At 38.5% G+C, this 16,527-nt stretch overlaps 1 protein-coding gene across 2 annotated transcripts in view; it reads right to left on the bottom strand.

Moving 5' to 3' along the window:
* LOC150083805 (uncharacterized protein C05D11.1-like) overlaps nt 1-16,527 on the bottom strand; it is a 282,398-nt gene that overhangs the window by 104,676 nt on the left and 161,195 nt on the right. For both annotated transcript variants that reach the window (XM_090375794.1, XM_090375795.1), the window contains one exon: nt 2,350-2,483. In XM_090375794.1, the coding sequence (XP_090231920.1) occupies nt 2,350-2,483 (134 nt within the window). The remainder of the gene's footprint in view (nt 1-2,349; nt 2,484-16,527) is intronic.

The following is a 16,527-nucleotide window of genomic DNA, read 5'->3' as shown; positions in this document are numbered from 1 at the left end:
TTGAATTCTATACAGTGGAATCAACAGATGATGTTAAAAACAGTGAATTCTAAATGGGAGGACTTCAGGGAATTAATCTGTGCAGCTACAGCTTTTCATACCAACTAAGAAATACTGTTCAAAGCTTAGGCATAAATGGATGTCAGGTGAACTAATGAGGCTCATAGCAGAGAAAAAATGTGTGGGATGGATATATATTAGCAGGTGACTCAGAAGCCTATGACAGATATAAGCTAGTCTGTAATCAAGTCACAAAGGAGGTTAGGCAAGTGAAGGCTGATTATGAGAAATCCTTGGCAAAGGATACAAAGAAAAACAAAAAAGACTTCTTTACTTATGTAAACTCCAGAAGGAAGGGGATGAATCAGATTGGTCCACTTGAGGTTGGTGGTTCAACTGTTGATGATCCTGCTCAGATAACCAACAAACTGAATGAGTATTTTGCATCTACATTCACACATGAAGAATTCTGTAAGGAAGAGGAGGACAGAAGTTTACTAAACTCTAACAGGGAGCTAAATGATTTTGTAATAATGGAGAGCAAAGTGGAGGAGAAATTGTGAAGTTCGACATAAAAAGGCACCTGAGGTAGATGGAATCTATCCAGTTATACTAAAGGAGGTGGCAAAGGAAGTAAGCAAACCCTTAGCCATAATTATGAGAGCATCCTTGGACTCTGGGGAGGTGCCAATGGACTGGAGATGTGCAAATGTATCCCCAATTCACAAAGGGGATTCAAAGAATGATGCAGATAATTATAGACCTGTTAATTTAACTTCTGTTCCAGGGAAAATAATGGAATCACTGGTTAAAGAAGTGCTGCAGGATCACCTAGATGAGACTGTAGTAATAGATCAGACACAGCATGGGTTTGTTGAGAGGAAGTCTTGTCTGACCAATTTGATTGGATACTACGATGTGGTCACAAAGTAACTGGGTGCAAATAATAATTTTGATATCATATACTTGGATTTCAGGAAAGCTTTTGATACTGTTGCACATGGAAGACTGCTGTGCAAATTGCAGCAGTATGGCATTAAGGGCAAGTTGCTGCAATGGAGAAAGGGATGGTTGAGTAGGGAACGGCAGAGAGTGGTAATAAATGGACTCTGCTCTATGTGGACTAATGTTATTAGTGGAGTCCCCCAGGGTTCGGTGCTGGGCCCATTGTTTTGTGTATTTATTAGTGATGGTATATCAGGCTTAATGTCCAAATTTGCAGATGATACAAAGGTTGGCAGGGTTGTTAATGATAGTAAAGACAGTATGCTCCTGCAACAGGATCTAGAAAATTTAGGTAGATGGGCTGAGAAGTGGCAACTGAAGTTTAATATTGACAAATGAAAAGTACTGCATATGGGTAGCAGTAACCCAAGAGAAACGTACCAACTGTGTGGTACTACACTCATGGAGGTGGAGAATGAAAAAGACCTGGGGTAATTGTGCAGTTGGATATGAAGTTCTCTGAGCAGTGCAGACAGACTGCCAGAGCAGGTAATGGAATTTTGTCAATGATATATAGGAATTTTACTAGCAGAGACAAGGAGGTGATTATACTTTTGTATAAGGCAATGGTCAGGCCACACCTTGAGTACTGTGTAAAGTCTTGGAGGCCTCAATTTAGGAAGGATGTAGAGTTGCTAGAACGAGTACAGAGAAGAGCAACAAGATTTGTGAGAGGAACACAGGGGTTCTCTTAACAGGAGAAGCTTAAATTCTGTAATCTTCAGCATCTGGAGGCTAGGCACCTGCGAGGTGATCTGACTGAGGTGTACAAGGCCTTGAATGTTTTGAGCAGGTTCAATGCTGATGGGATACTTTGACTTGCTGGGATTAAGAACCTGAGGAGGGCATTGATTCAAATTGAGGAAAGACAGTTGTAGAATAGATGTGCGGAAGTTTGCCTTTAGCCAGGGGATGGTTGATTGCTGGAACGTGCTTCTATCTGTTGTTGTGGAAGTTCATAGCTTAAATAAATTTAAGGCTGTAATAGACAAACATTTGGTGTGACCGGATGGGTGAAATGGGAAGGTTTTTTTTTTTTTTTTTTTTGACTGATGCTCTATAAGCTTGCTTTCTTGCATCATATGCCTCAACTAATGCTAGTGCTAATTTATTTAAGACAATCCCAATATATGACCATTAAAATCTTTTAAACTATTCTAATGGAATGGCAATTTCTTTCATACATCCCATTATGGTTACTAAATTACAACACTCAAACACAATTATAATACTGAATATTGGTTACATTAAATGCTCAGCAAGTCTTTCACTATTGTCAAATTTTAGTTAGACATTCTGTCATTTGAAAGAGCTAACAAGGAAAAATGCTAAAAAATTTTTTACCTTCAAATAAAGTGCTGCAACTTGGGCAAAGCATCCAGTCAAAAGAGACCCTATAGAATCCAAAGATAAACCAGTGCTACATGATACTGTATCATTATCCAGCTGCTTCACAATCTCCTCATGCGGTATCATTTCTGTAAATAATATATACAATAGTTCACATTAAAAAAAAAAAAAAAATGCATAGAAACAATTAAATTTATTTGGCACAAAGAGAAGCATAAAAGAATAAAAATATTTTTAAAAATTACCATTTTTTTTTTTTTTTAATAATTGCATTCACTGGCAAAGAAAAAAAATGCATCCAACATATCCTTGGATAGTTTAAGAGCTAGAGGCATCATAATACACAGCCATTTCTGAATAAACAGAAAATTTTTAAGGTGGCATCGTTTTAGGTTATATCTCATATTGTGAATGCCTTCACAACGAGTTGCCATGATATTGCACTACTTCGAATAAGTAACGCTTCACCTAAGGAGAAGACTAGTGTTACTTATTCTCAGATAGGTACCACCACCCAGACAGCACTGTTTCAGGGCTATTTGGCCCTTCGTCAGTGAGTGAGTCACATCATTGCATCACTTGGGTACCTACCCACTCACTGACGAAGGGCCAAATAGCCCTGAAACAGTGCTGTCTGGGTGGTGGTACCTATCTGAGAATAAGTAACACTAGTCTTCTCCTTAGGTGAAGCGTTACTTATTCGAAGTAGTGCAATATCATGGCAACTCGTTGTGAAGGCATTCACAATATGAGATATAACCTAAAACGATGCCACCTTAAAAATTTTCTGTTTATTCAGAAATGGCTGTGTATTATGATGCTAAGCACTTTATATACATAGTCTAAATTTGTTCGCAGCTTGAGGCTCTAGCCCTAAATGCGCCTTAGTCTAAATACATCATACACCATCAGGCATCTCTCATATTGTGGAGTTATACTTCATAACTGTTTTTGCCATCATTGCATCACTTGGGTACCTACCCACTCACTGACGAAGGGCCAAATAGCCCTGAAACAGTGCTGTCTGGGTGGTGGTACCTATCTGAGAATAAGTAACACTAGTCTTCTCCTTAGGTGAAGCGTTACTTATTCGAAGTAGTGCAATATCATGGCAACTCGTTGTGAAGGCATTCACAATATGAGATATAACCTAAAACGATGCCACCTTAAAAATTTTCTGTTTATTCAGAAATGGCTGTGTATTATGATGCTAAGCACTTTATATACATAGTCTAAATTTGTTCGCAGCTTGAGGCTCTAGCCCTAAATGCGCCTTAGTCTAAATACATCATACACCATCAGGCATCTCTCATATTGTGGAGTTATACTTCATAACTGTTTTTGCCATCATTGCATCACTTGGGTACCTACCCACTCACTGACGAAGGGCCAAATAGCCCTGAAACAGTGCTGTCTGGGTGGTGGTACCTATCTGAGAATAAGTAACACTAGTCTTCTCCTTAGGTGAAGCGTTACTTATTCGAAGTAGTGCAATATCATGGCAACTCGTTGTGAAGGCATTCACAATATGAGATATAACCTAAAACGATGCCACCTTAAAAATTTTCTGTTTATTCAGAAATGGCTGTGTATTATGATGCTAAGCACTTTATATACATAGTCTAAATTTGTTCGCAGCTTGAGGCTCTAGCCCTAAATGCGCCTTAGTCTAAATACATCATACACCATCAGGCATCTCTTATATTGTGGAGTTATACTTCATAACTGTTTTTGCCATCATTGCATCACTTGGGTACCTACCCACTCACTGACGAAGGGCCAAATAGCCCTGAAACAGTGCTGTCTGGGTGGTGGTACCTATCTGAGAATAAGTAACACTAGTCTTCTCCTTAGGTGAAGCGTTACTTATTCGAAGTAGTGCAATATCATGGCAACTCGTTGTGAAGGCATTCACAATATGAGATATAACCTAAAACGATGCCACCTTAAAAATTTTCTGTTTATTCAGAAATGGCTGTGTATTATGATGCTAAGCACTTTATATACATAGTCTAAATTTGTTCGCAGCTTGAGGCTCTAGCCCTAAATGCACCTTAGAGCTAGAGGCACATATGATAAAATGATGATAAAACATTATATTAAGTACATAATGGTTATTCAGATAATGTAAGGCAAACTTTGTTTTATAGGTAATGAACTACTCCTAACATAGCAGCAATTCCAGCCATATATTTTGGGTATACACATTTCTAGTGGACCAACCATTATTTTTTTATTTCATTTTATTTATTTTTTTTTAGCACTCTGCCAAATTTTGCACTCTAACTTACCTACTTCTGGACATAGTTACATACAACTGACAATTGCCCATAACAAGGCAAAAAAAAAAAAAATATATATATATATATATATATATATTTTTTTTTTTTTTTTTTTTTTTTTTGGCTGGTGCAGCAAAAGCCTGTGGCTTTCTTGAACTATATGGCTAATACTAATACTGAAGGTTAGAATATCATACTTACTGACTTACCCAGTCTTTGGCTATAATGGAAAAAACTTACTTATAAATAAATAAATAAATAAATTTTCTGTTTATACTCCAGCATGACAACCAAGTCAGTAGAGTTTACAATAAATCGCCAATACAAATATTTATTGTATTTAGTAGTCACGGGCTTGAATCCCGGTCCAATCAAGGAATGCATGCTATGTACTCTCGCTCCTGACCACTCGGCTACATCAGACCTGCATAAATGAGAAAAAAGCTTACGAAGAAATATAAAGAAAATGACATTGGCCTATATGTTTTATGAAATTCCCAGTATGCATGAGATAAAACTGGTTGTTAGAATGACAAGTATAAACAGGACAGGATGTAATAATCAATTTAAATATACTTCTCCCAGAAGAGAAGTATATTGCTATTTATTTTCAGTTGAATGCAACCATCCATATGGCACTATTTCAGAATTATCTCATCATTAGTGGATCGGTAGACATCCTAATCAAGGATGTCTACCCATCCATAACTGAGTTGTGACTTTATTAAACAATATGAGAAATGCCAAAATGTGTGAAGTTTCATTTCTGTGTAATTTTAGAGCAAACTGCATGGAGTTAAGTTAGTTATTTGGTTTTTAGGAGCATTAGCAACTAAGGCCATATTACTCCAAACTGCATGGAATTTAAAATTAAAAATGTGTGGTAATTAGTTGATCACACACTAATCAGACCATGTATAATTTCCTAATTTTGCTTCATTTGTATTTTTTTATTATTATGAATCTCTCTCTCTCTCTCTCTCTGTACCCAAATTATGAGCAGTATTAGAATGTATAATTCTTAGAACTGTGCATGAGTTGAAGGTTGAGAAGATGAAAGAAGATACTTGCTGATATTAGACTTATATTTCTGTAGGTTGTAATTTTCAGGAAATATGTATGAAGGAAGGTTGTTCCAGAAAACAGAAGTTGAAGGAACAAATGAGGTTGGTTGTTTTTTTTTTTTTTTACGAGCATTAGCAACTAAGGCCATATTGCTCCGGGATATGCGGTGGTCATTCCTTGACCTTTCCGCATCCTCCGTATTTGGTGGTGACGGGCTCAAACCCTGGTCTAATCAAGAAGCGTGTGCTGCGCACTGCTGCTCCTTCCCACCTGGCTACGGAGGCGCCAACAAATAAGGAAGATGAAAAGTTGGTTCTGTGGGTTTGAAATTGAACAGTACAAGGATGCTGACTGGTTGCAGCATGTGTTCAGAGTGGTTTGGAAGAGAGAATCTTTATTGCAACTGTCCCATCATGGCCAAAGGCCAGGGGCTCATTTCAGAATAAAATATGATTATGTAAACAATGATTTAAAGGTAAAAATTAAAAACATGTAGCATGTATCACAATTTCTTACATGATGCAAGTATTAACTGTATTTACAATGCTACATCACTTAGTTATATTTACAATATATATAATATACATGAATGACATTCATACTTTCTCTCTGGATACACAGCGATGCACTCTTGTTTACATAATCATGAATATGTGTACTTACCCCCACACATAGCAATGAATTTTATCTTAGCACAGGAGAGCTTGGCAGATGGTGTGGAGAGGAGCATGAACTTGTTCTTATTGGCTTCTGGATTTGAGTGAGCTGACAAGACCTCTTTCTTATAGGTTCTATTGGCGCAAAACTTATTCAAGTCAGCATTTGATTTAGGAGGAAATGATCTGAGATATGAAGTCTCCGATGCTTCGAACAGAGCATCAAGGTTGACAGAAGTTGTGACTTGGGTATTCGCCAGTAACATGAATCCCAAATGCACGGTGTTGAGATTTAGCCCGTGATCATTTTAACTGCGGCTACCAGTCATTGTATTTCAATGATATTAGGCAGTGGATGCATCCCCGGTGAAGTAGCTAAGGCTGTAGTTCTGTCCTCTGGTGGGAGGTAAGCTTTCCAATTAGCCCATTTAAAGAACCAGAATTCTGCAGCAAGGATTGGCTTCTTCGTTGTAGTAGCTGCTGATGCCTACTCTTCAATAGCATAGAGGAGTGGAGAATAAATTATAATTCTAATGAATTTCCTAATTATTTGAAGATCCTTGACACAGATTAATTGCTGTTTAGCTTCCGATTGAAGAGAGGCTACTCTGGACGTGAGCTTGTCTACATGAGCATAAAAGAAAAGTTTTGAGTCAAATACAATTCCGAAATCTGCATGGATAGGAGTGGTAGATATCACAATTCTGTTGAATGGTTAGGACTATTACTGTAGGTGCTGGTTTGAGAAAAAAACACTATTACCTTTGATTTTTGTGGATTAATTGAGAGTCCATACTGTTTGAGGTAAGAAGCGATGTTGATGAGACTATTATTAATAGATGCTGTAGCCTCAAGATCATTGTTTGATGTATCAATAGAAAAGGCATACAGCATATACACAACATCTATGAGAGAGACTGTTAGAGATGGGTCATTAATTAACCTAACTGTCTTCTTTTGAATAGAATTTAGCAGACTGAGGAAGGTTTTAGGGGCAATGTCCTAGATATGGGAACCATATTCCATAGTAGGGTTGATTTGCAATATGTACAGAGTGAATAGCGGTATGGAAAAAAAGTAACTCTGGGAGCAAAAGAGAAAACCCGGATTTCTAGACGCAGAAGAAACATTATTTGTGATGTGCTCATGGCATAATAGATTAGAAGTCAAGGTAATCTCTAATGGAGATATGTGATCTTGTCTAGAAATCTGAAGATAAGCATAGGAGCAGAAGAATCCTTTTTGCGAGATAAGACAGGACTGAGTTTTAGAAGGATTGAAGAAATCAACTAAGTTATCTCTGCTCCAATGGAGAGCTACCAGATCAGTATTTAGAGAAATGGTAGTGGATATTCAAGAAGTTGAAGCTGTTTGTGCAGGGCAAGGTTTCTCAAACTGGAAGATGGAATGCAATGTGCTTTTAATCAGCAAAACTGTGGATAGGATATTTCCAGTCAATATGAGCAGATCGTTAATATAAAGGAGGAAAAGAGCAGGAGAAAGAACCTAACCTTGAGGAACACATTAATGTTCCCCAAGGTTAGGTTCATAGAGCTTTTAGTATCTGATTTCGCATAGATATATTATCATAAATAACCTTTTTGCAATACTATATCTATTCGACAGCTTGAGAGTTCAAATCATGTAGATTGGTGATAGTCAGATAAATTTATTATCTATTATAACCAATTAGAATTAATAAACATAATGGTATAGCATAATACATATAATGTACACTGGGTAGGAGATAAAATAATATACCACAAGCTCGATATAGCAATGTATATATATTCAATAATGTAAATTTCATAGCATAACTGGTGCATTGTTTATTACAGTATTAGGATATACACTGATGAGCCAAAACATTATGACCAGCGAGACGTTATGCAAATCGAAGTAACTGCAGGTGAACTACGGTGCATGCACGGGTCGGGACACGGTACAAAAAAACACCAGATACTGAGCTCTGTTAACCAGTGTTACTCTTGTTCTTCAGATGGGAAAGGCAGCGGACTTAAGCAAGTTTGACAAAGGCCAAATTGTAATGGCCAGACGACTGGGTCAGAGCATATCTGAAATGCCGCGGCTGCTGGGGTGCTCATGGTCAGCCGTGGTAAGTACCTACCGAAAGTGGTCCGAGGAGGGAAACCCAAGAACCGCTGGCGAGGTGTTGAACGACCCCGGCTCATTGATGCTCGAGGTGAGCGAAGGCTCTCCCGGATGGTATGTGGCAACAAAAGGGCGACGTGGCGCAACTCACCAGTAATTGGAATGCTGGTGATGGGAGTAAAGTGTCACAACACACAGTACATCGAACCCTGCTGAAAATGGGACTGCGTAGCTGCAGCCACTACGAGTGCCTATGCTAACCACAGTTCACCAGCAACAGTGCCTACAATGGGCAGGCAAGCATTGAAACTGGACCGTGAGTGATTGGAAGAAGGTCGTCTGGTCCGGTGAATCATATTTCCTGTTGCACCATGTGTATGGCCAGGTACCTGTGTGTCATTTGCCTGGGGAAGTGATGGCACCTGGATGCACCATGGGACGAAAAAAAGCCGGTGATGGCAGTGTCATGATTTGGGCGATGTTCTGCTGGGATACCCTGGGTCCAGTCATCCATGTGCTGGGTACTGTGATGTCTACAACTTACCAAAACATCATTGCTGACCAGATACACCTTTTCATGGCAACAGTCTTCCCCTCTGACGGTGCCATCTTTCAGGAGGATAATGTGGCATGGCACACCGCCCTGATTGTTCAAGACTGGTTCGCGGAACATGAGGAAGACTTCCAGGTATTGCCCTGGCCTCCAAATTCCCCAGACATCAATCACATTGAGCATCTGTGGTTTGTGTTGAAACAGCAACTCCGATCTGCAGCATCTCAACCACGGACCTTACAGGAGTTAAAGGATCTGCTGGTTACGTGTTGGTACCAGATACCACAAGACACATTTAGAAATCTTGTAGCTTCCGTGCCTCACCGGGTACGAGCTGTTTTTATTGCACGTGGAGGACCAACATCATATTAGGTAGGTGGTCATAATGTTTTGGCTCATCAGTGTATGTTTAGGTGATATTTTTAATTATATTGAATTTGAACTGAAATAATGATTGAGACCAGAGCAGCAGTGCAAAAGGCTCAAGGTACTGGGAGTGCCGTGGCTCGGGGGAGAACTAAGGGGTGGGGCAGTTTATTTGTTTGTTATTTGATTTTTTGGAACATTAGCAACTAAGGCCATATTGCTCCAAGTATAAGCGGTAGTCATTCCCTGACTTTCCGCATCCGCTGTATTTGGTGGTCATGGGCTCGAACCCCGGTCTAATCAAGAAGTATGTGCTATGCACTGCTGCTCTTGCCCACCTGGCTATGGAGGCGCCAGGTGGGGCAGTTGTCCTCTGAATCACAGCCTTACGAAATGCACTGCTTGTTTGATTTTCTAGAGCTATCAGGAATGGGACACGATACTGCCAAATAGGATGGCGTTATATGTGTGCTTGATGTAAAGAGTGTGAGGATATTAGGCACCAACTCAGTATTGTTATGGGCTTTTATGAGAGCTTGAAGAACAGAGTGGATACCCTTGCAGGATTTAAATTGGGGATCTAAGCTCTCAAATGACCACATCAATGTCAGAGATGCACTTGATCGAAAGCTTGCTTTCGATCAAGTGCAACTCTGGCATGTGATGCAAGAAAGCTTGCTTTCTTGCATCACATGCCACTACTACTACAGAATTATATAATCATTTAACATAAATAAAGTTTTGTGCAGATTGCAGAAGTTGGATTTCATTCAGAACAGTTTAATCTGCATTGGCATCAGAAAACATCAAATATGCTAATTCTTATTTGTTTTTCAAATCAGTAAAAACTTTGATTTCATTAGAATTTGGTGTTAGAAATCAAATTGGATTGAAAGTAAAATTAATAACATGCTTTCAAGTATTGAACATAGCAGAAGTCTTGTGGTTTTATAAATAAATTCAGTAAACTGAAGATTATCTTGATACTGTATCTACGACAACTATCTTTTGAATGTTCAAGTGTTGTTGTCTTATTATCCCCAAAGTACCCTGAGATATACAATACAATACCAAAACAATACAATACCAAAAGACTATTCTGATACTTGTATAAAATGAGATACTATTATTACAACTTGTTTTGAAATTTACTGGTATCTTTTCAGATAGAAGGTGGTCTCAATTAGCACATTTATAAAGACAAATAAAGAAGCAACTCTTTTTTATTTTATTTTTTTTTTATTTTTTAGATTTACTCTGGAGTGTAATAAAGATAAAACAAAATTTATTCTTCAAGCTTTAAAGATCTTCAAGAATTTATTTCTATGATCATATATCTCCTGATATATCTAGCCTTTTGTTTATGCTATTTTTAATTCTCTAAATGGAAAACATGCTTGCACAATGTCTATCAAACTGGTTTTTCTTTATAAAAAGTAACAATTTTTATTTTTTTTCTGTTGAACTGAAAATAGTCTCATTAATTAATATTTACATCATGTATATAAAGTGCTTAGCATCATAATACACAGCCATTTCTGAATAAACAGAAAATTTTTAAGGTGGCATCGTTTTAGGTTATATCTCATATTGTGAATACCTTCACAACGAGTTGCCATGATATTGCACTACTTCGAATAAGTAACGCTTCACCTAAGGAGAAGACTAGTGTTACTTATTCTCAGATAGGTACCACCACCCAGACAGCACTGTTTCAGGGCTATTTGATGTATGTATGTGAATATCTACTCGAATATCCACTTGTCCCTATTAGACTTAGAAAAGCAAAAAAGGTAGAGGGAAAGTTATAGTAGGAGTGGAAGAGGAAAAGAAACAGTGTAGAAGAATGAAAGGGACAGTAACTCCTTCAACTCACACCACTCAAAAACTCATAAACTCCTCGAATAGGCAACGCTTCCCCAGTGGAGAAGGCTGTTGTTACCTATTCTCGGAAACTCCGGACATCATCAAGCTCCCCCTAGCAGCACTGTTTCAGGGCTATTTGGCCCTTCGTCAGTGAGTGGGTAGGTACCCAAGTGATGCAATGATGGCAAAAACAGTTATGAAGTATAACTCCACAATATGAGAGATGCCTGATGGTGTATGATGTATTTAGACTAAGGCGCATTTAGGGCTAGAGCCTCAAGCTGCGAACAAATTTAGACTATGTATATAAAGTGCTTAGCATCATAATACACAGCCATTTCTGAATAAACAGAAAATTTTTAAGGTGGCATCGTTTTAGGTTATATCTCATATTGTGAATACCTTCACAACGAGTTGCCATGATATTGCACTACTTCGAATAAGTAACGCTTCACCTAAGGAGAAGACTAGTGTTACTTATTCTCAGATAGGTACCACCACCCAGACAGCACTGTTTCAGGGCTATTTGGCCCTTCGTCAGTGAGTGGGTAGGTACCCAAGTGATGCAATGATGGCAAAAACAGTTATGAAGTATAACTCCACAATATGAGAGATGCCTGATGGTGTATGATGTATTTAGACTAAGGCGCATTTAGGGCTAGTGCCTCAATAGGCTCTAGCCCTAAATAGATAGGTGGTGGTACCTATCTGAGAATAAGTAACACTAGTCTTCTCCTTAGGTGAAGCGTTACTTATTCGAAGTAGTGCAATATCATGGCAACTCGTTGTGAAGGTATTCACAATATGAGATATAACCTAAAACGATGCCACCTTAAAAATTTTCTGTTTATTCAGAAATGGCTGTGTATTATGATGCTAAGCACTTTATATACATAGTCTAAATTTGTTCGCAGCTTGAGGCTCTAGCCCTAAATGCGCCTTAGTCTAAATACATCATACACCATCAGGCATCTCTCATATTGTGGAGTTATACTTCATAACTGTTTTTGCCATCATTGCATCACTTGGGTACCTACCCACTCACTGACGAAGGGCCAAATAGCCCTGAAACAGTGCTGTCTGGGTGGTGGTACCTATCTGAGAATAAGTAACACTAGTCTTCTCCTTAGGTGAAGCGTTACTTATTCGAAGTAGTGCAATATCATGGCAACTCGTTGTGAAGGTATTCACAATATGAGATATAACCTAAAACGATGCCACCTTAAAAATTTTCTGTTTATTCAGAAATGGCTGTGTATTATGATGCTAAGCACTTTATATACATAGTCTAAATTTGTTCGCAGCTTGAGGCTCTAGCCCTAAATGCGCCTTAGTCTATTTACATCATTTATCTCAATTCACATTTCTTCACTCATTTACTGTTTATAGGATTAGCGATATAGTACAAGAAAGCTGTAGGCTTTTGCTGTACCAGCAAAATAAAAATAAAAAACAAAAACTGCATTTCACTCCTAATGTATCAATCCAGCTGACCTATAAATTTTCTCAAGCAGTCAGCTTCAATTCCCCATGGAAGTAACTTAACACTGTAATTAAGAAAGAAAGCTCTCTAAAATTCACTCTGTACCTTTCCCTCCATTTACTACATCGAAACGTTCACTTTTACTTATTTCCCTGTCTTCTCTCTTATAAACCCCAATCAAATTCACTTTAAGATCACTAGTTACAAAGCTCTAGGGCCCATACATTCAAAATCTTTCTTTGTATGGGCATCTTCTGTTGATCTGTAGCCAGTGGGTAGTTGATTGCCGAAACAAACTTCCATATGTTGTTGTTGTTGTTGTGGAAGTTGATAGCTTAAATAAATTCAAGGAAAACTCGAGAAACTTTTGGAGCGAATGGATGGAATGTTTTTTTTTGGCTGATGCTGTATAAGCTTAGTTTCTTGCATCATATGCCTCTACTAATGTTAATGCTGATCTCAACAAGTGTGCTGCCGATCTCTGAACCACTTCAAGACGTGACATGTCATCTTTAGCTGCAGTCTTCTTAGGCACAATATTTTAAATGTTTTTTTCATAAATGCCTGTATATGGTGAGATCATGATCACATGCTCCATCAATCATTGATAGAACATGCTTCCTCCTTGCCACCTATCTAAACTACACACATCTTCATTATCTTCTTGCAATTGTAACCCCAAGCCTATTAGCATTAGTAGAGGCATATAATGCAAGAAAGCAAGCTTATGCAGCATCAGCAAAAAAAAAAAAAAAAATTCCATCTACCCACTGGCTATGGCAAACTTCCGCACATCTATCCTACATCTGTTTTTCCTCAATTTGAATTTATGCCCTCTCAAATGGTTATTCTGAGTAAGAGGAAGCCTTGCTAGTGTGCGTGACCAACCCACAAATTCCAGTCAATATCTGGGAAATTGACTGTTAGTTGGTTTTTAGGAGTATTAGCAACTAAATCTGGGAAATTAAAATCCCGCATTATAAGACACTCTGATTTACTGGCCCACTATTTCCCTGTACAGTTTCTTATTATACTCATCAGAGTCATTAGGCCTATAACACACTACTCTCAATTTTGATCTCCCAATGCTTATGTCACACCAAACTGACTCAACACTGCACTATCCAGCGATGTCGACTGGCTTCACTTCCTTGGATTTTGTTTCTTAACTAATAGAATAACCCCTCCTCCTGTCTATCCTTCCTGTACATATTGTACTCCCCAAATTCCAGTTCTGCATTCCTTACATCTGTGTGACACCACGTCTCTGATATCCCAACAATATCTGTCTTTAATATTTTGAGCAATACCTCAAATTCATCAAATTTATTTACCAAACTCCCAGCATTGGTGTATATGGAAGTATACATGCACCTGTTCCTATTCTTAGCTAGTCTAACACAACCTATGTGTTTACTTGTACCACAATGACCCCCAACAGTCTCTGAAATACTCTGCATCTTGTTTTCCAGGCTGCTGCTCATTCCAATAGAAGCAGTGCAAGAATCACTTTCACCTCTGCCAGTGGCTACTGTTAATCAATTAGTACTTGTACAGTCCCCCAAGCTATCAGTTTTCCGACCCACCTAACACTGCCTGGATAGCATCGGCAAATATTCTTGCACCCTTTCTATTTAAGTGTATCCCATCCCTGTAGAAGCAGTCTCTCCTGTTAACAAGTACAGACCATTCTGAAAAAAATTCTACCCGTTAAGCCTTGCACAATCTTTCCAGGGCCGAATTGATTGACGAGGCTCTCGTCATATACTCCCTCCTATCGTGTCTGGGCAGAATTGCAGACACTTTCATATTCAACCCTAATTCACGGCTTTTTTTTCAACAGTGACTTGTACTTGTTAAGTAATTCCACCTTCTCTTAATATCGTTAGCGCCAACGTGTACAACAATATCACTTTTGTGCCCTTAAAAGATGATATCTGCTCTACAACGTCATCAACCTTTGCCCCTGGCAGACATACCCTGGTCCTGTTTCACCTATCCTTTTTACATACCATGTTCTCCATTTCCCTGACAATAGAGTCACCAACAACTACTAGTTCCTGTGGGACCAGTGCATTCTGCCTTGGTGGTTGCGACTGTGTTTCGTGATAATCAAGTGCAAGCTCTGGTGTTGATGTGGGCAGCTGAGAGCTTGATGGGCCCCTCAATTTAGATCCTTTGAGGGCATCCACCCTGCCCTTCAAGCTCTCATATAGGCCCATAACAACGTTGAGTTGTCATCTGATTTCCTCACACTCCTTACATCGCACACACAAGACTTTTTAGCAATTCTTTTTTTAGCGATTCAATTTATTCTTTTTAGCAAGACTTTTTAGCAATTGCTGACAAAGGGCAAAGGCCTCTCCCAAACTTTTTTCAAACATCTTTTTCTTATCCCACACCATGATTGACCAGTTTCCTTCTGCAGCGTTTTACAAGCACCATTAAATTGTAAAATGTTTTAGCTCTTAATTTGTGGAATTAAAGCCTTTAGCTATTAAAAGCTAAAGGGATTAATGCTTAATCCTTTTAGCTCTTAATTCATGCTTTCTACAGCATCAGCTTTATTGCCTAAAGGCCGGAGGTGCAAACAATACATACCCATGTCTCTTGAAATCAGTTCGTTATATGGAAATTTTCTTCGTTACACGGAAACTATTTTCAATGTAATGACCAAGGGGAAATCAAAAAAGTTTGCTACATAGAAAATTTCACTATGTGGAAGTTCATTAAAGAGAGGTCCAACTGTATTTGTATCTGCATTTTTGTTACATTTCATTGTTAGGTGCACTATAGATGTTTTCAGATCAATAATTTTCTGATTAGTGAAAGGGACTGAATGTCACACTGTTATAGACTTTGTGTTCAACAATGCCGAAAATCAAATGCAGAGTGTTGTTGAGAGTATCGAGCAAGCCAACCTAAGAAAATAATGATGGAGGTAGCAATGAGTGCGCAAGAACAACAAAGACTATCGAAATTGCGTAAAAAGACAAACAGAAAATCAAGCACTGGATTTAGCAGTGCCTTCAACCAGCAATGCTGCCCCATCTAACAATGATGTACCCAAAGTGAGTATTAATTATGCACAATGGAACATTTCTCCAATTGTGGAGCAGATGAGTTTAAATGAACAAGCTCCTTTTCCTTACACCGACTACTATTTACAAGAGAACAAGCATCAAGAGTTTGAAAGGAGATGTATGAAAAATGATTTCTGTTGTGTACACATTTGTGAAAGTCTATGGTTCGAAAATGACACAAAAGAAACCAGCCTGCTAAACATAGGTCACTGATACACACTGCATTTCCCGACGTTGACGTCGATGGGATCCTTGTGTGTAATAGCTGTAGAGGATCACTTAAGAACAATACCATTCCCACACTATCTAAGTCAAACGACTTTGTCTACCCAGAAATTCCATCCCATTTAATGAAGTTGGATTTAGTGACACAGAGGCTTATTTCTCTAAGCTTACCGTTCGTGCTGATAAGGTGCCTGAGACACAACATACGAACAATATGGCATTCTGGGCAAATGATCAATGTTCCTGTTTCAGTAAACACAATGATCCATCGCTTGCCAAGGGAGATTGACAACGATCATTGCATAAATATGCATATAAAACACAAGAAAATACACAAGCCCAGCTATTTGATCAGGTTAGTAAGAAAGCGAGTGGTTAAAGCATGTCTTCAATATTTGGTCAACATGCCTCTCTATCGATTATACTAAATCACGATAGATTAATCATTCTTTTTGATGACAGTCACATGGAAATTAGGATA

The sequence above is a fragment of the Mastigoproctus giganteus genome, chromosome 6, assembly GCF_048544385.1.
Source record: "Mastigoproctus giganteus isolate SK-2022 chromosome 6, ASM4854438v1, whole genome shotgun sequence".
Classification (NCBI taxonomy): Eukaryota; Metazoa; Arthropoda; class Arachnida; order Uropygi; family Thelyphonidae; genus Mastigoproctus; species Mastigoproctus giganteus.
This window is presented reverse-complemented; position numbering and strand designations above follow the sequence as displayed.